At 36.5% G+C, this 23,130-nt stretch overlaps 3 protein-coding genes across 17 annotated transcripts in view; 1 reads left to right on the top strand and 2 right to left on the bottom strand.

Moving 5' to 3' along the window:
- ACSM3 (acyl-CoA synthetase medium chain family member 3) overlaps nucleotides 1–10,558 on the bottom strand; it is an 81,796-nt gene extending 71,238 nt beyond the window's left edge. For 9 of the 12 annotated variants that reach the window (XR_004230201.1, XR_004230202.1, XM_031942368.1 and 6 more), the window contains exons 1-2: nucleotides 9,916–10,558; nucleotides 2,190–2,435 (exon numbers count right to left, since the gene is read on the bottom strand). Coding sequence is in view for 10 of the 12 variants with exons in the window: in XM_031942368.1 (XP_031798228.1) it covers nucleotides 2,190–2,384 (195 nt within the window). In the remaining 2 variants the exon portion in view is untranslated. Of the gene's footprint in view, nucleotides 1–2,189; nucleotides 2,436–3,678; nucleotides 4,457–9,906 lie in introns of those variants that run through there. The other 3 variants (XM_023497419.2, XM_031942333.1, XM_031942337.1) reach the window with 3 other exon arrangements.
- On the top strand, nucleotides 10,542–18,079 carry THUMPD1 (THUMP domain containing 1). The gene is made up of 4 exons (XM_003761452.4): nucleotides 10,542–10,892; nucleotides 14,252–14,426; nucleotides 14,942–15,190; nucleotides 16,420–18,079. Exons 1-4 carry the CDS (start codon nucleotides 10,662–10,664, stop codon nucleotides 16,848–16,850), a joined length of 1,086 nt encoding a protein of 361 aa, XP_003761500.1. The 5' UTR covers nucleotides 10,542–10,661; the 3' UTR covers nucleotides 16,851–18,079.
- A 331-nt stretch (nucleotides 18,080–18,410) lies between these two features.
- The window catches only part of LOC100932766 (acyl-CoA synthetase medium chain family member 1), a 119,797-nt gene continuing 115,077 nt past the window's right edge, over nucleotides 18,411–23,130 (bottom strand). For 3 of the 4 annotated variants that reach the window (XM_031942472.1, XM_031942468.1, XM_031942461.1), the window contains 2 exons: nucleotides 22,070–22,189; nucleotides 18,412–19,787 (listed from right to left, as the gene is read on the bottom strand). In XM_031942472.1, the coding sequence (XP_031798332.1) occupies nucleotides 19,701–19,787; nucleotides 22,070–22,189 (207 nt within the window). In that variant the 3' untranslated portion in view covers nucleotides 18,412–19,700. Of the gene's footprint in view, nucleotides 19,788–22,069; nucleotides 22,190–23,130 lie in introns of all 4 variants that reach the window. The other variant, XM_031942475.1, reaches the window with a different exon arrangement.

Consider the following 23,130-nt stretch of genomic DNA (forward strand, 5'->3'; position numbering starts at 1 on the left):
ATTGTGATAAGACCATTGACTACCAGGATTCCTTCCACAATGCCGCCACCTTCACCCCCCACCCCCATCTCTCATATTATAGGTTAGATTTTTCCATGAAAGGCAACAAAGCTAACTTTGAGATTTGAGTAGTTTGGGGCCCAAGCTATTAAGCCCTTGTTTCTGATCCTGGCACACTCTGACTGCATTGCTGTCACTTCCAGCTCACCTAAAGGCATAAAATATCCATCCATATGAGTAAGAATCATTCAAACTTGGCGGATGTTCTAAGACCACAAGAGTCTCCATACTCTGCCCTAGAGATTTGATGAATTTCTATATAAAGACTAGGAGAGGCTGGTTAAACAGTGAGTTATCCCTATTTAATATCATTTCAATTCTATGGCTAAATAAACCTAATTTGGCCAACTAATGAATGACCTCTGAGTCATTTCATTCCAGCAATGAACCTGAATTAATACCTGCCTGCCCCTCACAGGTATATTTCCCCTGTATTAAATATAAACTAGTGGCCATAAAGAACTCTGCAGCATTTAGGGACTGGACTTGTGATTTCATTCATACTGGAAACTCCCACTATCAATACAGGTCAACACCTTGTCTGAAGCTTGGAATAGGAGAGAGTTATCCAGAATGCTAAGAAGTTAAGTAATGACCAGCGTCACAATCTCATGTGTGTCAGAGTCAGTACTCGAATCCAGGTCTTCCTGGCTTTGAGACTCATTGTGCCAAGCTGTTTTTCTATGAAAAAACCAAACTGTTTTATTGTAAAGAAATTTAATGCAGAGGATTCATTCCCAACTGAGAGATGAAACAGAACCCATCCTCAGTGAATTTGACTTTCCCATTTTTTCCTTCCCTGGAATCTTTGGAGAATTTCTTTTGTTAGAGTTGGTGATTTGGGCATTTGTATTTTACAGGTGGTTAGGATATTTGAAGTGGGAATAGCTGAGAGACTACAAAAATAACTGTGACTTGATGGCAGCTAGAGGGTGGAGTGGATAGAGGCAAGAAGACTTGTCTTCCTGAATTAAAATCTAGCCTCAGACATTTATTAGCTGTGTGACCCTAAGCAAGTCATTTCACCCTGTTTGCCTTATTTGTAAAATGAGCTGGAGAAAGAAATAGCAAACCACTTTGCCAAGAAAACTCCAAAAGGCGTCAGGAAGAGTCAGACATGACTGAAAAATAACTGAAAACAAAAGCAGTACAAAATGAGCAGAAATAGCTCTGTTCAGTTACCTGTTTGAAAGACAAAGAATAAAGTACAGCTTTGGGATTTATTATACAGTATTATTTCATATATATATATATAATTGATTTAAACTTTTTTTGGCAGGGAGGAGTCTAGAACTATGGATAATTATTTTACATGCAAATGTTCTGAAATATATAGTATTTGAGAGTTGCCTAGAACATTCAGAAGTTAAGTAACCGGTCTAGGGATATGCTGCCAATATGTTTTAGAAAGTGAAATTGAACCCAGATCATCCTAAGTTTGAGGCAAGCTTTCTATCCATTATGCAATGGAGTTTTCCTAGTAATAACACTTGATATTTATGTTGCTTTTTAAAATTTGCAAAGCATTTTATATAAATTATTTCATGTGATTCGATTAATCTTGGAAGGTAGGCACTCTTATTATTTAATTTATTTTACAATGAAAGAAACTGAGACTTGGAGATACTAGGTGATTTGCACAAGGCCATACAAATATTAAGTTTTCAAGGTAGGACTCAAACCCAGGTTTTTCCTAATTACAAGACAAAGCTTTAATTCTACCTATTCTATGAAGTCTTTCTGGACTACTCTGAACTCTTGGCCCTTCTATGAGATCCTATCATGCTATACCACTTAATATTTGGTCAAATCTTCTCTTGATCTCATATTGTTTCACATGCCTTAGCCTTGTTTTTTCACCTGGATTAATTTATTGAAGGCATAAAGCATGCCTTATACTTTCCTTACTTTCCTTGTATTTCCCAATAACATATTCTAGTTGTGTGAATAAGAAAATCAATACATACTTACATAGATGGTTACTACTTAGCATTCAAATTGCTGAGCTAATTGGTATCTATTTTGACCTGAAACAACATCAGGCCTGAAGATTTATGGAATTCCCAAAAAAACCACAAAAATTTTTTTTGCCATAATTATTCACATCCTCCAAGGCAGAGATCCCATACCTTCTCCATCTTAGCCCAATGATCCATTACATCTTTGGCAAAGTTGAAATACTCTGGTACCTCTATTTTGCAATCTCGTTTAATGGATTCATAATCAGAAAAGTTCTGAGGGGTTGATACTCCATAATCTTTGTGGAACGATCTCATGGACACTTTGGGGATCCTGGAGCACTGTATTCTAAGTAAAATGTTCATGGTGACGAGATGGTATCAATCTAATTGGATAATTTCGTATTCAGGATGTGTCTGAAAAGATAGACAATGCAATCCACATTCACATGCAATCCTTGTCCTGAGGTCTGTTATCAGACACCCAAAGCAACGCCTCCTGATCTGACAAATAGCTGGAAAAAGAAATGTCAAACCATTCCAGTATCTTTGTCAAGAAAATCTCAAATGGGGTCACAGAGAGTCAGATACACTGTAATAAGTCAACAACATTCTACCATAGATTTTATTTAGCTCAATATGAAGAAAGGCCTGAGACTAGCTATCATATAATCAGGATAGCTTTCCTATGTGGATTTTAAAAACAGTTTACCAACAAATAAAGGAGCTGAAAACAGCCCAACATATAATTATGATTGCTCTTAAGTATTTAATAGCAATATTAAATTTTGCTTTTAATTTAGCATAAATAACATAGTAAGAATATGTTTCAAGGTTTTCATTTTCAGATTAGTAACCTACACTACTTTCCAGGCCATGCGTGGACATGTTCATCTTTGACTGATTTTACCTGAGAGTTAATAATGATAGATCTATCAAAACTGTACTTAAACTCTTAACAACTTAACAGGAAAATCCCTAAAGGAGGATTATATTCTTAATGATTCAGGAGGAGGGTAGAAATTATTTATAACTATCCTCTGTGTCAACAATACCATCTCAGGTCTGTATCCCAAAAAGATCATAAAAAAGAGAAAGATTTCTACAAGTACAAAAATATTTATAGTTAGTCTTTTTGTTGTGACAAAGAAATGGAAATTGGAGGGATGCTTATCAATTGGAGGGATAGCTGAACAAATTGTAGTATACAATTGTGATGGAATACTATTGTGCTATAAGCAATGATGAGCAGGTGAATTTCAAAAAAAACCTGGAAAAACTTAAAAGAACTGATGCAAAATGAAGTGAGAACCAAGAAACACAATAACAACGAGATTATCTGATGATTATTGTGATGGACTTGGCTCTTTTCAACAATGCGGTGATTTAAGGAAACTCCAATAGACTTGGGATGGAAAGTGTCATCTGCATCCAGAGAAAGAAGTATGAAGACTGAATGTAGATCAAAGCATAGTATTTTCACTTTTTTTGTTATTTTTTGGTGCTTGTTTCTTTTCTTTCTGGTGTTTTTTCCCCCTTTTAAGTAGAAGGACTAGTAAAAACTCAAGGGAAAAGCTATTTATTCTCAATGTCTTCATTTCTTCTCCTCTCATTCACATTTCAACCATTTTGTAGTCAAGCTTCCAAACTCACCACTCACCTGAAAATTCTTCAAAAGTACTCCTGATCTCTTGTTGACCAAGTTGGGTGGCCTTTTCTCAATCTTCAACCTTCTTAACCTTTTGTGCAGGATGTAACATGGTTGATTCTCCCCTCCCAGACATTCTCTCTCTCTCTTGAGTTTTTATGACATTGCTCTCCAATCTTCCATCTATATTAACCTTTTCTTTCTTATTCTCCCTGCTAGACTATCATATATATTCAGCTCCCTTTATGTGAGTGTACCTGAGTTCAGTCTGATGTCCCATTCTCTATCTATATATTTAGTCCTAACTCCCTCTCCCAGCTGCAAGTTGCCACATTTCCAACCACTTACCAATATTTCAAACTCACTCTCCTGGGAGGCAATCATTTTGGTTTTATATTTTGAAATTGAATCTCTATATCTCATCTGGGTGGAAAGAGCAGTGGTCACTGTGGGCCTGATCCGACTACTTATCAGCATGGGAGTTTTGACCTGCTCCTTTTCCTACTTGGGCCCCAAGAAGCTCACAATATTGGTGCTAAAGTGTGGACACATAATTGGTTTTGCCTCACTGCAGCTCAAAATTCCCGAGCTCAAGCAATCCAACAGAATCAGCCTTACCTAAGAGAATTTTTAACTCTCTTCCACATTCAGCTTCTATAGGTGGCTCAGATTCAATATGTCTAAAATAGACCTAATTTTCTTACCCTCCCCAACAAGTTCACTTCTCTTCTCGACTTCAGTCAGTCAATAATGCCAGGCATTCTGCTAAAAACTGGAATACAAAATGAAGCAAAAGACAGTCTCTGTCCTCAAAGAGATAGATCATAATCTCCTGGGGGAGACAAGAAGCAAACAAATGTACAAACAAGCAATATACAGGATAAATAGAAATAATTACTAGAGAGAAGGTACTAGAATTAAGAGGAGTTAGGAAAGGCTTTCTGTAAAAGAGTAGAGTTTAGTTGGAATTTGAAAGAAAACAAGGAAAGTACAAGATAGAAATAAAGAGGAAGAACAATCCAGTTGGTCCTATAGCTAGTGAAAATGTCTGGAAATAAGAACTGAATTTTTTTTTTAATGGAACAGCTAGGAGGCCAGTGTCATTGAATTGAAGAGGTGGGAGATGTAAGAAAACTGAAAGTGGGGTAGTCGGTTTTATGAAGGCCTTTGAGAGTCAAAAAAGATTTTATATTTGATCCTGGAGGTGACAGGTGGTTGGACCTGTGCTTTGGAGTGGATTGGATAGAGGAGAGATTTGAGGCAGACAGATTCTATTTATATTTATTTAGATTCAAGGTGTCACCATCCTTCCTACCTACGTTCAAAATCTTAGTATCTTCTGCTCTTTACTCTCACCACATAAGTAGCTGCCAAATATTGTCACTTATGTCCCCTTTCCTCAGCTGCCTCATTACCACACTAATTTAGGCCTTCATCCCTTCTTGACTGAGCTATTGATATAGTTACTAATTACTCTCCCTGACTCGGATCTCTTACCATTCCAAAGTGACTATTCTAAAGCACAGGCCTGAGACCATGCCACTACACTTATAGACTCATTACATCTAGGATCAATTGTTAACTCCCATTTGACATTTAATGCCTTTTACAAGCTGGTCCAAAACCACCCTTCCAAGGCTTTTTACACATTATTTCTCTTCACATACACACTGGTTCCACCTTTGTAGTCTCATAGCCAACTCCAACTCTTCTCTCTGAATCTTTGTACTGGAGGCAGCTGGGATAGCAGGCTAGGCCTAGGTGAGGAAGACCTGAGGTGGGATTTACTAGCTGTATGACTTTGGGAAAACTATTTAACTTCTGTTTGCTTTAATTAATGGTGAAGGAAATGGCAAACAATTCCAGTATCTTTGCAAAGAAAACTCTCTATGGGGTCATGAAGAGCAGGACAGGACTGAAACAACAACAACAAAAACATGGTAAAAATAGATACCACACAAAATTAAAAACAAACAAAATACAGAGTAGCTATACCCAGGTTAATTTGGGAAGGGAGTACAATTAGGAAAAATTTCTTGGAGATATGGTGCTTGAGCATCTTAATGGAAGACATGAAGCTCTCTTAGATGGAGATAAGAAGGGAGTACATTTGAGGCAAGTCCTATCAGTTGCTTAGTCTTATTTATTCTACCCTGGCCAACATATCTTGCATTAGTCTCCTCTTCTTCATTTTGACTACCATTATTTTAATGTAGGTCCTGGCTCTTGCCTATATTATTGCAATTACCTATGAACTGGTTACATGGCTTCCAGTCTCTTCCTACAATCCAATTCTATATATCACAAGCATCTTAATCCTTTTTATTTAGACCTCTGATCCACACCATTCCACTAATTAAGTCCTTTCATGGCCTTTTAAATAAAGCCCAAATTCCTTAGCCTGGTATTTAAGGTTTTCCACAATTTAGGTTCAATTTTTTTTATCCTACTGTCCTTTACCTTGTTCTCTGAAATATAAAGTGGTGGTTTCCAAAGATGAAGTATCCAAAGTGGAGGCTGTGGCTTGATCAATTGGAGAATGGTAAGAGAGGTCACCTTCAAGGTTGTGCTACAGTCAGGCTGCTTGTGAAATAACTGTTAAATATTCAATGTCAGCATTTTATACTTTGTACTACAAATCCAGGAGGTAAAGAGGGATAGTATTCTAGTCAAGTCCAGTGAAGTCAAGTCTAATCATTTGCTTGATTTTTTTTGTTGTTGTTGTTGATTGTCTAGACTTTAAAACATTTTTAATAATAAAGATTGAACTTTTCTCCCTTGAGAGCTAGTTGTTACACATTTACTAGTACATCACTGACCATCCTAGTCTTCATCATAGCCAATTGTGGGTCTTGTTTCCAATGCAACCTGACATTTGTTCACTTAAGTCCCTTCTGCTGCTGGCCTCTCATGGCTGGATAAGTTTCTAGCATTTCTCTTGTTTCACTAGGCTCTTTAGGGTGATGATAGCCTTAACTTGGGCATCTCCAATTGATTCACTCCCCTCCCAAATATACCAACATCCTGCCACCCAGATTACTTCTTAACTAAAGCAGGTGTCCCTCATCAGAGCAGCATTCAAGGCAGTGGTGAATAAGAGTGCCACCTTTTGTTTTTAATTTTAGGAGGGACCAGTGAATTGCACAGGATGAATAGAAGTGGATGGATTTCACTATTTTGCAGAACTTATTATCTCTTTCCCCAAATCTATCCATCTCACAAACTCTTCCATTTTTTATATAGGCTACCACAATTCCTCCACTCAGTCAAAAACTTGACTTTCACCAGATCTTCTCAGTCTCATTCAGTCAGTTGCCTAATCTGGTCATTGCCACTTCCACAGTACTCTTTTCTTTGTTCACATGACCACTACTAATTCAGATTCTCATCATCTTTTACCTGGTCTATTGTAATGGCCTCCTAATTGATCTTTCCCAATGCCTCTTCTCCCTCAAAACTGCTGACAAAGTGATTTTCCTAAAGCACAAGTATGTGTTTATCACCACTATACCACCAAAAGTCTTTTTTTGCATAATGATTCACTTATGTGAACTTATCTAGTGAAAACTATGGATTCTTCCTCAGGCTAATGTTTTCAAAAGCATAAAATAAAATACATAGGATTACAGGGGAAATCCATTATTCTGAAATAGCTAGCTATTAAAATATTAAAAAAAAAAAAGAGACCCCAAGTTAAGAACACCTAATAACTCTAGGATCAAAGATCACTATTTTTTAGAATCTCATCCTTTTAAAATTTCTATTTTTATGTAAGACATAATGTATATAATTATTAGCATTGTGGCACATATATAATTTATAAATCAAACAACCTAGTTAACTGGACCATTATCTTCTAAACTATTTTTGATACTTTTCTCATCTATTTGCTCACATTCCTTTCATTGAGAATGTCTCAGTTCCTAAATGTCCAAATGCAAATCTATTGAAACACTGCTTACCTTTCCGGGTTCAATTCAAATGTTACCTCCTTCCTGAAAACCTTTCTCTATTCTCTCAGTTGGAAATGAACTTGCCTTTCTCTAAACTTTAGCAGATTTAAAGTGCTTGTATAATTCTTACCTAACAAGACTACACTACAGTTATTTGAGGGTGTTTTATTGCCAACTAAACTGTATTCAAATAGGTGGGTGAACTATTTTATTTAGTCCTTATATCTCCCTCAGAATTGATAAAGAGAACATCTGCCTTCAAGTTGAAATGTCATAGGATCAAGTCTTGGCTCTTAAGCAAGCAGACTGTATAATCCTGTGTGTCACTTAACTTTTCAGTACTCTCCAAGAACCCCTTTAAAACTTATGCTCTGCTCTGGCAGAGGGAATTTCCTCAGTGGGAATTCCCTATTCCAAGGAAGCTACAGATCCAGACCCTCCGGAGCTTCCCCCCAACTCTGAAAATGCCTAGAAGGTTGGTTTAAATGCAGTATAAGCTTAGTAAATGTTTGCTGAATGTTGAGTGTTTTAAGGGGATGTGAGAGGATAAAGAGAAATATACCTACGTGGTGGAACATTGGTTAAGATTGTTTCCCATTCTGTTAATGAAAGCACCTCAACCTATTTTTAACCTACCTCTCAATGTTCTGATTCTACGTGTTGCAAATATGTGATTTTTTTCATAGAGAATTCCTTCTACTCAGGAAGATAAGAGGATCTCTAGGATCCCTCTTAACTCTGTCTGATCCCAATTTTATATGATTTAGTATCAGTCAATCCACAAGCATTTATAAAGGCACACTAAATGTCCGGTACTGTTCTAGGCAGAAGGAATAACAACACAAAAGCAAGGCATATCCTTCAAAATACCCTTATATTCTATTAGGAGGAAAGCATATTCACAAATAGTAAATAAAAATAATACAAAGTGATTTTGGAGGCCAGGAACAGAATCAGGGGATGTTTCTTGAAGGAGATGGCACTTAGGTTAAGCAATTTGTGTGCACAAATCTCTGAGAGAAGTCCCCCATCTAAATTCTCCACCCCATGCAGTGTTTCTGGTTTAGATACAATAGAAAAGCCATTTCCTTCTCAAGAATTGGGTTTTTCTCCCATAGCTGACCTTTCTACAAAGTGGCAAAGGTCCGATTACTTAATTCTCTTGTTTCAACAAGTCTCCCCAGCTGATCATTTTGCTTTTTACAGGTCATCAGGGATGAGATTGACTTTTAATTTCATCAAATATCGGTAATAAAATAACCCTTCTTTGCTCTTAATTAAATATATTAATACTTTGTCTTTCTTTTGTGATTTCACCAACTGGACTGCGGTGATAAATCAAAACAAATCAAACAATATAAATCAAACCATCAGCTCCTTCCCACCACATTTACATATTTAATCCCAACCTTGTGAAATGGAAAATACAAGTAATGGTATCCTTATTTTATTTGAAAATTGAAATTTTAATGGACAGTAGAGATTTCCCTCATGCATAGAAGGAATCCTCAAGTTCACATCAAAAAATCTTTTCTTTCAAAGACCCAGCTCAAATACCATCTGCTTCATGAACCCTTTCCTAATCTCCCAACTGTTAATGTTCTTCCTTCCAAAGTACTTTGTAATCATTTACCACTTATTCTATGATTATATGAGAAAATATTTCCTATCGTGCATTAACCACAATGCAAAAATTATTGTTAAAAATCTAGGTTTTATCATTATGTTCACCCACAGGTTCAGGCTCAGAAAAAAAAAAAACTGAACTTCAATTAGGAGTCTCACAATCCCTTTCACAGGAAGAATTATGTCGGAGAAATAATCTGTTTACATAAAACACACTTCTATGCATTCTTCTTAGGTCATAAAAGTTAGAGATGATATATCATTGCATATATTTAATGTCATAAAAGTTGAACAAACTCACAGTCGTAATATCCTAAGAAACAAACTTTGTTAAACAAACTCTATAAACTAAGAACATTCACAAGTAGAGGGATTAAGGAGCATTTGCATGTCACCAAGAAATCAAAGACAGATTCTTCCTCTGGTTTCTTATTTAAGTAATGTTTAAGGGTCTAAATAAAATTTCCACATCCTATGGGAAAGGTTTTGATATTAATATTAACCAGAAGTTAGAAGAGGAATAAAAATTAAAAAATCTCCACACTACCTGTTGTCTTCCCCAATAAGAACCGAAGCTCCTTAAGAGAAAGAGTTCTATTTTAAGTCTCAGCACGATTGATATCTAACATATTCTTTTTTTTAAAAAAAAAATAATTATTACCTAACTCACCAAGCTGTGAAGAAAACACCATCAAACCATAAAGTGACACCTATTGAGATGAGGGCACAAATGCCTCAACTAAGTGACAATTTGTCAGGTCCAGTAAAATGAGAGGAGATAAGGTGAAAGGACTTCCCAGATGCCTCTCAGCTCCAAAGCTATCAAGGTTACAAAACCAGTTAAGCGGCAGAGCCAGTAGTTGAATCCAAGATATTTTTTTTCTCACGGGAATTTGTACCCTGGAGCTGCCAAGTGTGGGAGGCGGGATGGTTTGGGCATCATTTCAGTTAAAAAAAAGTGGGCGGATTTAATCAGGCTGTGAGGGCCAATGAGAGAGCATTGAGCTTAAAAAAAAAAAAGCCCTTCCCCTCGTAAATTAGTGATCTATAAATGCAGCATCTTCACGCTAGCCCGGAATCACACCGAGAAAGAGTAGGACAAAGGGCAAATCACAAGGGACAAGGGTGGGTTTAACTATCCAATCAAGCATTTGAATTCTGTTTTTCCAAGTCACTAGCCCCGCCCTACATTCCTCCTTGGCCAATCAAGAGCTTACTCCAGCCTGGGTTCTTTCGCTCACTCCACGTGTGAGGGGCAGGGAGAGGACTGGAAGGAAGTGTCCGCGCAGCGCAGGATTGGCGTCATAATCCCGCGTCCCGCCCCAAGGAAGGAGCACGTGGTTTGGAACTGCTGCCGCGTGCTTTGCTCTTTTCCCGCTCCGCATAGTCCCCCTCCAACGCCCCCCTCTTTTCACGATGGCCTCAGCCGCGGAGCAGCTCCCACAGGCGGGCGGAGTGAAGCGACGAGGGAAGGCCCAGTACGTGCAGGCGAAGAGAGCCCGGCGCGGGGGTGGCGGCGGCCCGAGGCAGCTTGAACCCGGCCTTCAGGGCATCCTCATTACGTGCAACATGAATGAGCGCAAGTGCGTGGAGGAGGCCTACAGCCTTCTCAACGAGTACGGGGACGACCTGTATGGGCCTGAGAAGGTAAAAGGAAGGGGTGGGAAGGAGCGGGATCAGACGGGTGCGGAGAGAAGCGCTCGCCCCATAGTCAGACCTTCCCGAGTTCGTCCGCTCTGAGGCCGCCGGCGCCGGGGTCTGGGAGGCGCTGGTGAGGCCGCAGAGGTGCGCCGCTCTCTGCCCTCCGAGACCGGACCTCCGCCCCAACCCAGCGCCACCTGAGGCGCGATGGGCGTGGCTTCCGCAGGACTCCTCCCCCCTTAGCCGGCTGTGCTTGCTCGCTTACTTGTCGCACCGGCGTCATAATTGGAACATCTTTTTAAAGCCGTAAAAGTACAGCGCTCTACAGTTTGCAGTGCTCCATGTGCATATAAATAAATGGGGGATGTTCCAAAAGACTGTGTGTGTGTGTGTACATATGAACACACACATATAAGGGGTATTCAATCCTAGTAAGTTTCAAACTTTTTCACTTATCTGCACGCACGCATGTCTGTAATACGTATGTGTATGTACAGGTGTTTGGAAAGAATTTGTATAGGGGTGAGTGTGTTAGATATAGAGATGATGCACAGACACGTGCGGTTGTTCCAAAAGTTTTAGTGTGCTTCTGTGTGTAGATATGTACACGTGTAAGGCTTTTCCCATTTTAGCATGCATATATACAGCTCACACATGTTGGGACGTCTTAGTGTACATCTATTTGTACACATTTGTAAGGGTTGTTCAGAAATCCGTGTGTGGATGCATCCGTATGTATGGAGTATTCAAAAAGCCTTATGTGTATGTGTATGTACACAGATGCAATATACAGGGTGTTACGGTGTTTCAAAAGTCTTTATGTACTTGTATGTGTGCATATACCCAGCATACCCAAAATTCCCATTTACTTGTTTCTGTAAGTGTAAACATATATTTTATGTGCCTACATCTATACTGTTAAAATCTTAATGTATATATGTATATACAGACACATAAAAATTCCATGAATTTTAGCATACTTGTATGTAAGTATATTTTTGTGTTCCCATATATAGGAGATGTTCCAAAAATCTTAGTGTATGCATATATACATACATATATGCACGATATTCCAAAAGTTTTAATGGATCTGTGTGTATATGCATACATATATAAACATGCAGATACATGTACTGGGTGTTCATAAAGTCTTCAAGTACTTATGTTTGTAGCTATACATATGCATAATCTTCTAAAGTCTTAAGACACATGTATACATGTATATGCACACAAGTTAATAACACAGAAATGTACATGTACATGTGTACAGTTGAGAGAGAGTGTGTGTATTATGTTGTGGGGCAGCTAAATTGGGAAGATCTGAGTTCAAATTCAACCTCAGATTCAGGTAAGTCATTTAGTTTATGTTTGCCTCGGTTTTCTTTTCTTTTTCTCTCTTTTTAAAATTAAAGCTTTTTTATTTTCAAAACATACGCATGGATAATTTTTTAACATTAATCCTTGCAAAACCTTGTTCCAATTTACCCCCCTCTCCCCATCCCCTCCCCTAGATTTGCCTCGGTTTTCTAAGAAGTACTTAGCACAGTGCTTAGTACTGTTCAGTTGTTTCAGTTATGTCTGATTCTTTATTGACCCATTTAGGATTTTCTTGGCAAAGATATTGGGATGGTTTGTCATTATTTTCTCCAGGTCACTTTACAGATGAGGATATTGAGGCAGAGAGGGGTGAGGTGACTCAGAGTATTGCAGCTAGTAAGTGAGGCTGGATTTAAATTCAAGTCTTCTGAGCCCAGGCCTGTCGTTTTAATCATTGTGCCATCTAGCTGTAGAGCCACTAATGCTTTAAATTATGCTGACTCTTGTGGCATTGTGTTTGAAGGAAAAGGTACCCCTTTATATATTATATTTATATATATGTGTATGTGTGTGTGTATATATATATATATATATATAATGTTTATGTATGTGCACATGTATATTATGTATATATGTGTATGCATGTATATATGTATATGCATGTATGCATGTATTTTAAGTTCCTTTTCCCTCTATTTTTGTATGTTGTGTGTGTTTGTGTATCCATAACATCTATTTATGTATGTGCACATGTATATTATGTATATATGTGTATGTATGTATATATGTATATGCATGTATGCATGTATTTTTAAGTTCCTTTTCCCTCTATTTTTGTATGTTGTGTGTGTGTGTGTGTTTGTGTATCCATAACATCCATCTGTGCCCTGGGGCAAGTGCTATTCCATTGCTCAGAAGCAGATTGCTTTTTTATCCCAGGCCCTTTGGCTTCCCTCTTCTCTTCTTATGAGGCTGAGGGCTCTGGAGGAGCCTTGAACCCTCCTCATCAGCCCTATCCTTTGAAAGACAATACTAAGGATCCCAAGATTGAGGGCTTCATGGATCCTCAGGGATCATTGGGGTCTAATCCATGAATTTGAAAGATGAGAAAACTGAGGTTCCCAAGAAAGGACCTGTCCTAAGAGTGGTCCCCAAATTCAGATAGAGACTCTAGTGCTGCATAAATGGACGTGAAATTTTGGCATCACGTGGCCTAGCAGGCCTGGATTTAGGAAATTCCCAGGTGACTGAAGGGGGTTTTTAAACTGGTATCCCTCCATGGATTTCAGGAGTCCGATGAACTTGAAATTAAAAAAAAGTTAGTTTTTTTTTCCACCAACCTCTAATTGCAAATTTGGCATTTCCTTTGAGTATGAATAGAGACAACAAAACAATCATTCTGAGAAAGGGTCCATGCATTTCATCTGATGATCAAAGGGGTCTATGATACAAAAATAATCAAATCCCTGCTAAAGGGAAAGTTGAAAGAGATTTTTCCCAGTTGAATCTGAAAACCACCCAGAGAAGAAAGTAACTTGGCCAGCATTAAGTTGGTGTAACTAGCTTAACTGAGAACTAGGCATGGCCTCTCTTACAGGGGAATCCCTAGTAAGTATCCAAGCCCTGTTTGCAGTTTCCCCATTAGTGAGTGCTATGAATAGTTCATCTAAAGCCCTAGAATGTCTACTTAAAAAAAAGAAAAAAAAACGGGACCATGAAATGTCATATTTATTTTGTAAAAAGCAAGCATACATGTTGTGGTAAAATAAAATTCAGTGATTGTAAGAATATTTGAAATTTCCAGGGAAAAATGTTAGATATGACAGTGGTTGAGGGATGGGGGAGGGTAGAGATTTATTTTGCAATTGAGGGGCTGGGGTAGGTAAATGTTAAGTCTCCACATCCCAAAAGGAAGATTTTCCTTCCAGATATAAATTTCGTTGTGGCAGTTTACTTTATGCTTTCCAAAGTTTTTTGTGCTTGCTTAATTACTGCTTTTAAATCTGGGTTGGTACCTTTATTTAAGCTTCTCAACTTAATGCAAACAGTTTATAGACAAGGATAAGCAACCATCTGGAAGTGAGGAGGAAGAAGATGATGCAGAAGCTGCTTTGAAGAAAGAAGTCAGTGAGATTCAGGCTTCTACGGAATTGAGATTAAGACGATTCCAGTCATTGGAAAGTGGAGCAAATAATGTGGTCTTCATTAGAACACTTGGCATAGGTATGTGAGTCTTAGACATACTAATATAACAAATTTGCATTAATTCACCATATTGACCTGCATAGGAATATCCTAGTCCCAGAGTGTAAACATTTAAAAAAAAACCAAAACAACCCACTTCATGACTTGAATATAATGACTTATCATCATCATCACACATCATCTTTCTAGATTTTATTTTTCCTCAAGGCTAATGTCACTGTAGCAGTGAAATAATGAGAAAATACTGGTGGATGATACAAGTCTTCAAAAACATAAAAATGTTTGCCAGTACATGAAAGTTTTTTCTGGCTTTCCCATTCCACTCATGTTTTCACCAAAATAATTGCAGTGATCTAGAGAAATAACATTTCTTAGGATAGTATTCAAAATCTTTTTAAACCTTAAGATCTCTGCTAAATTACCTGGTTGAGTTTAATAACAAGATATTAAGATGGTTTAGGAAAAAATTCTAAAATATATAAGAATTCATTGGGGGTTTTTTCATAGTAATTTTTTTTCTTTTTTCTGTGAAGAACCTGAGAAACTTGTTCATCATATCCTAAAGGATATGTATACAACTAAGAAGAAGAAAACACGGGTTATTCTGCGCATGTTGCCCATATCTGGAACATGCAAAGCTTTCTTAGAAGATATGAAAAAATATGCTGAAACTTTCTTGGAACCTTGGTTTAAAGCACCAAATAAAGGGACATTCCAGATTATTTACAAAGCACGAAATAATAGTCACATGAGCAGAGAAGAAGTTATTAAAGAACTAGCAGGTATGTTTCAGGTAACATGGGGGCATGATAAAGCTGTGGGGTAGTAAGATGCTTTAGAAAGAGGTTTGGGGTTGAGGTCTGCCATTTCTTATTAATCTTGGACAAGATGGTTAACCTCTGGGTATGTTTCCTTATCTGGATAAGATATACTTATCTATAAGGTCTCTTGTCAGGCTAATTTTTTTTTTTTTATAGTTTTTATTTACAAGTTATATGCATGGGTAATTCTACAGCATTGATAATTGCCAGACCTTTTGTTCCAGTTTTTTCCCACCTTCCTTCCACCCCCTCCCCCAGATGGCAGGTTGACCAATACATGTTAAATATGTTAAAGTATAAATTAAATACAATATAAGTATACATGTCCGAACAGTTAATTTTGCTGTACAAAAAGAATCGGACTTTGAAATAGTGTACTATTAGCCTGTGAAGGAAATCAAAAATGCAGGCGGATAAAAATATAGGGATTGGAAATTCTATGTAATGGTTCATAGTCATCTCCCAGAGTTCTTTTTCTGGGTGTCAGGCTAATTCTTTAAATGCATCTATGATAGTTGGTCACATTGTTTTCAAGCTGTGAAGTATTTTCCCCTCCTGGAATGAGAGGTTTTACATATGGAATTAGTTGTTTATTGGATCATGGATTTAAAGCTGGAAGGAACCTAAAGAGTTCATGGAAACTGGCTTCCTCATTTTACTGATGGTTTTGGGGAAACAAAACCCCAAACTCGGCAACTGCGGTTCAGTGACTTGGCCAGGGTCTGTCACATAGTTGGTCATCATTTCTAACATGAGATTCAAATCCAGGTCTTTGCAAGTCCAGCGCTTGTGTCCATCATAACAGGATGATTCTCTGATAAATCTGTTAAAATGTCTTTAAAATACATTGTAATGATCCTGACCTTTATTTTTTTTTAAGTTATGTTTTAGATTAATAAGGTTAAATTATTATTTATATTATTAGTATTATGTTACATTATATATATATTATTATTATTATTATTAATAAGGTTAAAAGTTAAAACAAAGTTACATCAACAGGTATCTTTAGCGCCTCATCTGCATTGCTTTGCAGATCTGCAATGATTTTAAGGTTTATTTGAATATGTTATTCCCACAAATCAGAAATACAAAAGCTGGGGAGAAAGGGAGGAACTTAAGCCTGTCATGTTCACAGAGCCTAATGATCATCCTTCTCAGCCTAAATTCTTTGTTCATCTCTCTTGCAGGTATAGTGGGCTGCCTCAATCCTGAAAATAAAGTCGATCTTAGTAATCCCCAGTATACCATTGTGGTGGAAATCATTAAGGCTGTCTGCTGCCTGAGTGTTGTCAAAGATTACATGTTGTTCAGAAAATACAACCTTCAGGAAGTGGTCAAAACTAACAAAGAGGGGTCTCAGCCAAACCCTGGTCATGATGCACAAGCAAGAAATGGAAACAAAGCAAAACTGGAGTTTGGAGACACAGAAAAGGAGAATCTCAAGTCAAAAAAAAGTGACTCTGCAGAAGAAAAAATTAATCCCAAGGTGATAGTAGAGGGTAGTAAAGAGGAGGAGTCACTTGGGGAAAGTGAGAAAGGAGCCAAATCTGAAAATGGAAGCCAAGTTATGGAAGGTTCTAAATCAAATGAAAGTGACCTGGTCTTGGAGAAAAATTAATCATTAGAGACAGAAACTAGTAAGAGAAAAGGCATATTCCAAAGATGGGGACAAAATAAGTTATCCAAGTTGAGAATATTGTTGTGTAATGAAGCTTGCCCTGGAGGTGTGTTTAAAGTTTTTCAAAGTTATGCAATGCCATATTTCACCAGTAGCTCTGCTGGTTGAATCAGTGGACAGAATAGTGTGGTCATCCCCCCAATAGGAAGTGATTAATTGGTTAAATTGTTTATTTACTTCCCAAAGCAGTTTTTTTTTTTTTAAATCATCTAGATTGGAAATAGTGGGGACAACATCCTAAAATTCTTAAATGAAAGTAGGATTTTAGTTTTTGGACCATTGTTTAAAAATAGGAAGATTAAACCTATTAGAACTTTTCATATATGAGCAAGGTTTAATTTAGAAATTGTTCAATTCTTAGAATGTCTTGCTTTTTCAGGATTTGTATGGAATAACTTGAAAGAAAAATTTATGCACATTTTTAACAGTATCATTTAGGAAATAGGGGGAAGATGTTTTTTATATAAAGTTTCAGCTGATTCCCAGCTTCAAGGAAGAAGATATTTTAATGGTATAGATAAGATCATTTTCAGGATCCCTTGGAACTTAAAGATCTAAGTGTATAAAGACAGCCACATCCATCTTGTCTGTTCTTTGTCTAATTGATGCTATAAATTTGGATCCCTCTGTTAATTTTGAGAGCTCATCCAGAAAAAAAAAATATTATATATATACATATATATATATTTTTTTTTCATTTTCAAGAGTCTTAGTTCTTTCATATTTATTTCTGTGATTTTGGCACTAACTGAATGCAGCATATTTTTCATAGGCAACTCTTACCTAAGTTAGTCATTGGTACTACATCAATCTTCATTGATAAACTGAATTAGTTCATATGAAGTGTTGTTTTCAGTTTTATAAACTGTTTTCTCACATTGACATTTCACTTTTAAATGTTGAAATTCTATGGTGCAAATTGATTGGTTCTTTCACTTCATTGATAGGCTGAGATTATTTTACCCTATAGAAAAGAAGGTAAACTCTTTGTGTATCTTCAGGTAAAGTTTCATTAATGTTAATGCTAACTGTAATTTTTAAATGTCCTCAAGGCACAATTCTTTTCCTTATCATTTTGGTTAAATATTGGATTGTAACCCATTGCAAGATATTGTTTGATTTTCATTGATACTTTTTCAGAAATGCAAAAGTAAATTTCTCAACAGAAATAAGTGTTTCCTCTGCTTTTTTTTTGGGGTGGGGGAAGGGAGATGGGTAGAGGGGTATGCAGCATGTGGGAAGAGGGTGGAGCATGAACTAAGAACATCTTGATAGTGTAGTACAGAGAGCATTGAGCCTGGAGCCAGGAAGATCTGAGTTCAAGTGTGCCAACCCCTATTTGTCTGACTTCATCATTTGTAAAATGGGGACACACTGAAGAAGGAAATGGCAAACTACTCCATATCTTTGCCCAGAAAATTTCATGGACAAAAAAGATCACAAAGAATTGGACACAATTGAACAACTCAACAACAATAACAATAAACAAGAAGCATGAAGAGAAATGTAAATATTTATAAAACTGGGACGTTTTTCAGCTTAGTGTGATGGTGATCTTTGATTTTTAAAGGCTATAATTCCAGAGAATAAGCAAAATCTTAAACTGCCTGGGCTTTAAGTATGGACCCGGTAGTGGCCTAAGGTCTGTAGGCTAGCCTATTCAAGTGTGGAAATATGACTGTAAAGGTAATTCTTTTTTTTTTCCAGTTATATAGTGACAGCCAAGGAGACTCTTGTAAATCATAGGAAAGTTGTGATCTGTATCAGGTGAAGGAATATCCTCTCCTCCCTCTCAAAGAAACCACACATTCTTAAAATGGGTATGAAATTGCATGGAAAATGAATCACTACATAAAAAGAATTAAGTGCAGAATTTTTTTTTAATAAAGCCAAGAATCTTTAAAAAACAAAATTAACCTCCCTTAGCCTGTTTTGTAAATAGGGATATTTTAATAGTGAATTTTCTTTAAAGCAAAATCATATCTGTTTTTGAAGTTCTATTACAAGTTATAAAAATGAAACTAGGAGAACAATGTAGCCAATGCTTATAATTATTTAAAAGTTAGCTGAGGGTCAGAACTAGGTGGTGCAGTGGATAGAGCACCAGCCCTGAAGTCAGGAAGACCTGAGTTCAAATTTGCCCTCAGACACTTAACACTTCCCAGCTGCATAATCCTGGGCAGGTCACTTAACTCCAGTTGCCTCAGGGGGGAAAAAATTGGCTGAATTTATATTCAGTTATTGGTCATGGAGGACAGATGATGATCTCCTGAAGAATATGGGGAATAGAATTAAGGTCACATAGTTGCTATATCTATTGGTTTTGATTATTTGATATAAATATTAAAGGCATTAGGAATCATTTTTAAAGTATTGCTAAGTCCATTCTTTGGAACTAATGAGCTTCTAAAACTTGGATTAGACGCTTTACCAATTAAAAAAAAAAAAAAAAAACAAATCTGACCAAATATGGAAGGACATGATTTTTTTCTCTGAAATTCTTACCAGCTAATAAGGAACATGACAGTTGAAGTACAGTTTCAATTTTTGGCTTTACAGTCTAAAGAGCACTTATTTCAATATATTTTTGGACTATCCTAGAGCTTTAAAAAAAATAACAAGAATTTAACATTTAAGAAAAAAATCCCCACTAACATTATATAGTATTGTGCTTTGATAGTAACCAGTCACTAGAACATAATGATTAAGATTAGTAAGAAGCAGATGAAGATAAAACAAATGAAGAATGCTATGTAGGTCAACTAGAAGCATCTTTGTATTCTGGTCAGGCTAAGCTCGTCCCCATTCTTGGTCCCTTAGTACGTTTCGTTTAATTTTCCCAGTGATGGTCTTTGGTAGTTCTTGAACAAATTCCACCTAGTAGAGAAAAACTCCAATTAATAACATCTTTTCTTTGAGCCTAATTAATTCATAATATGTTATTCCAAAATATACTACTTTCTATATTAGATTCATAGGATTTAAGATTCAAGAGGCCATTTTTTATGGTTTGATAACTTTCACTATAATAAGTTTCCATTAAAAACATTATCTTGGGAAGACTCCTATAATAGGCTTTAGCAGACATACCTAGAGTTCTAAAACAAAAAAAAAAAAAAAAATGAAGAAGCTTTGATGTAGTCGAAGTCCCCTCTCCCTCCCTTCCCTATTGAAGAAATAGTCTGAGAGAGGAGAAATGACTTTTTAGTATGACTTCATAAGCATGAAGCAAAATTAGGGGGCAATAGAATAAATTAGGAATTGGTAGGTGGTGGGATATGGGAACCATGCAGAAAGAAGGCACACAGTTAAGCTCCCCTGCATTTTTTGAAGATTAGAAGCTCTGTTGTATTAATGAATCTTTAGAGTACTGCTTTTTCTTAGGTATGGAGAGTTATTTTTATAAGCAATATCAATATGACCAAAGTAGTGGCTGATTGGATGTAATTGGGGGGAAGGGGAGAAAAGCTAAACTGGTAAATGGATTGATTGACCAGTTGTTTTCCATACAATCTATTCAGCCAAGGTCTTATGTTCTGGGAGAGACAGTGACTATCATAGAATATTAGAACCTACAGGGGGCCATGAGGTGATTTAATCTCTATTTTTAGGGAGAACTATTTCCCAAGTCATTTTTTTGAAGGGAGATTTCTATTCATAAGAACCTCCCGAAAAAATTACAATTTTTGTTTTATAATTTACTTGTAACTCTTAAAGTTTGGGAAATTTCTTTGACACATAATTGAATTAGCAATTAAGTTACTCCTGAGAAGCAAATCATATATGTCTTCTGTGCTTCAGATTTGTCATGTGTGAAAGTAGAAGAGTTTGTATTTGAAAAAAATTCTATCATTGAAAGATGAGTACCAAACTTACATTTTACTAAACAACAAATAAACACTTAAAAAGTGAAGGTAATTTCTGCAAGACATTTTTCAAAAGGAACTTGTATTTATGATAATACATACACAAAAGAATGAGGAACCTCTTAATAGGAAGTTTTCTCCTATATAAGACATGATAAGCAGAATAAGTAGTAATGATATTAATAGCATTTATATAGCACCTTAAGAACTATTTGTAAAAATCTAATTTTATACTCACAAACCCAAGATATACTCTTACAAATGGAAGCTGAAGCAAGTATTTAAGTGACTTGTTTAGAGTCATATGGCTAGAAGGACCTGAGGCTGGATTTGAACTCAGATTTTCTAGCGTCCAGGTCCAGTAGTCTAACTACTTCTCCACCTAGTTGAATCTTTAGATGTATTTTTTCAGACATATGTCTCCTAATATAAGTAAGACTAGGACATGTGTGAGCTAGGGATCTTGTCACCCAAGACCTTTTTAGAATATCATTGTCCCTGGACCCTTTTAAAGAATATTAGTCAATCTCCTATGATTTTATTAGCCTAGGGCAACAATTTATTAAATACATTACCATAACAGTAAATGAAAAGAAACCAAGAACAGAATCTGAATGTTATTCAATTTTAAAACCCACCTTGGCCCTAGAGAAGAACTAAAAAAATACACCTTCCTCCATTTGCAGAAGTTGGGGACTATGAATATGGAATAGGGTATATACTGTCAGACTTGGTAGATGTTGGTCAGTTTTATTGAATTATTTCTTTTCCCCTCTTATCCTTTGTGGCCAAGAATGGCTCTTTTGTTAGGAGAAGGGGGAAAAGCACTTATATAGTACCTAATATAGGTTAGGTGCTTTATAAGTATTATCTAATTTAATCCTCCCAACAACTCTGGGAGATATGTGCTGTCATTACCCCTATTCTACAGATGAGAAAATAGACCCAGTATTACACAACTAGTAAGTGTCCAAGGCGGTTTTTGAACTTGTCTTTCAGATACCAGGCCCTGATCTCTATCCAATTTATCACCTAGCTGCTTCTTAAATAGAGGAAGGTTAGGAGGGATATATTTGGAAATAAATGTTTTAAAAAATCAGTAATGTGGGATAATTGAAGCAGATGAAGGTGTTCTTTTCCTTCAAATTTTTCTTAAAAAAAAAAAAAAAGAAAATGACAGACATCAACATTAACTTAACATTTACAAAGAATTGTAAATATTATGTAGTCTTTCTGTTTTTCAAAGTAACTACATACTTTAGCACAGTAGTTCTTTTATTTTTAGGTACTTGCCTTCCTGGGGTATTTGTAGGGTGCAGTTACTTTTTTCACATGATTCTGAAGCTCAAGAGCCAATTTCTCTGTATTGGCAGATTTAAAGAGTGCAGACAGAACAACAAAGGCTTTCACCACCTGTGGGAAGAAAAATCCACATCTCTGCTACAGGGAAAAAGGACTTTTTTTTTCCCTATTTGGCAAGGAGAATTTTAAGGTACAGGTCCCAGTCAGATATCTTTGACATCTTCAGCTACTGCCACTTGTGGCTTTGTGAGAGAGACTATGAAAGAATCTGGTTTCTGAAGTCAGACCCAGGAGCATCAGGGCAGCAAATCCCAGGGTTGGATTCTCCATACACACTGAGTTTCTCTCCCTAGTAAATAAGTCACTGTTTATGTGGTACTTTAAGCATCATTAAGCATTTCTTTAATAAACAGCCCAGTGGAGGTAGTGCTATAGATAAAACTACATACTCACCTTTGCCTCAAGGAATCATCTCTTCAAGAAGGAGCTTGAACACAGTCTTTTATCTCCTACTCCCAACTACTAGTGCTTTCCCTTCTAAACTACTTGAACTTAACTACTTTGTATATGTTGTCTATATTTTGAAGTTGTAGGTGGATAAAGTGGGTTTGGAGTCAGGAAGATTTTTTTTTGATCCTATTTGGGATTTTTCTGGCTAAGATACTGGAGTAGTTTACTATTTCCTTCTCCAGTTCATTTTATAGATGAAGAAGCAAAGGCTAAATGGCTTAGTCAAGTCACAATTAGTGTCTGAAACAAAATTTGAACTCAGAAAGGTGAGTCTTCCTGGATCCAGGCTCAATATTCTATCCATTGCCCCACCTAGCTGCCATATGTATATTAATGTAATGAACACTTTAATAATATGCATTTTTATCTGGAAAGAGCTATATAATATTTAAAGTGCTATATAGATATGACCAATGGAGAATAGTTATTAGTCCAAAGTCACACCACTAGTATTTATCCATTGATGGCTTTTTCCATATCTATATCTATATGTCTGTCTACAATTTTTATATAGCTGTAATTGGTAAATCACAATTCACAAT

The sequence above is a fragment of the Sarcophilus harrisii genome, chromosome 1 (genome assembly GCF_902635505.1).
Source record: "Sarcophilus harrisii chromosome 1, mSarHar1.11, whole genome shotgun sequence".
Classification (NCBI taxonomy): Eukaryota; Metazoa; Chordata; class Mammalia; order Dasyuromorphia; family Dasyuridae; genus Sarcophilus; species Sarcophilus harrisii.

Bases quoted from the DNA above. Each gene is read 5' to 3' on its own strand.
- THUMPD1 (XM_003761452.4), top strand. From the start codon at position 10,662: ATGGCCTCAGCCGCGGAGCAGCTCCCACAGGCGGGCGGAGTGAAGCGA. The intron at 14,427-14,941 runs GTATGTGAGTCT...TTTTCTGTGAAG, and splicing joins CATTAGAACACTTGGCATAG to AACCTGAGAAACTTGTTCAT. The intron at 15,191-16,419 runs GTATGTTTCAGG...TCTCTCTTGCAG, and splicing joins AGTTATTAAAGAACTAGCAG to GTATAGTGGGCTGCCTCAAT.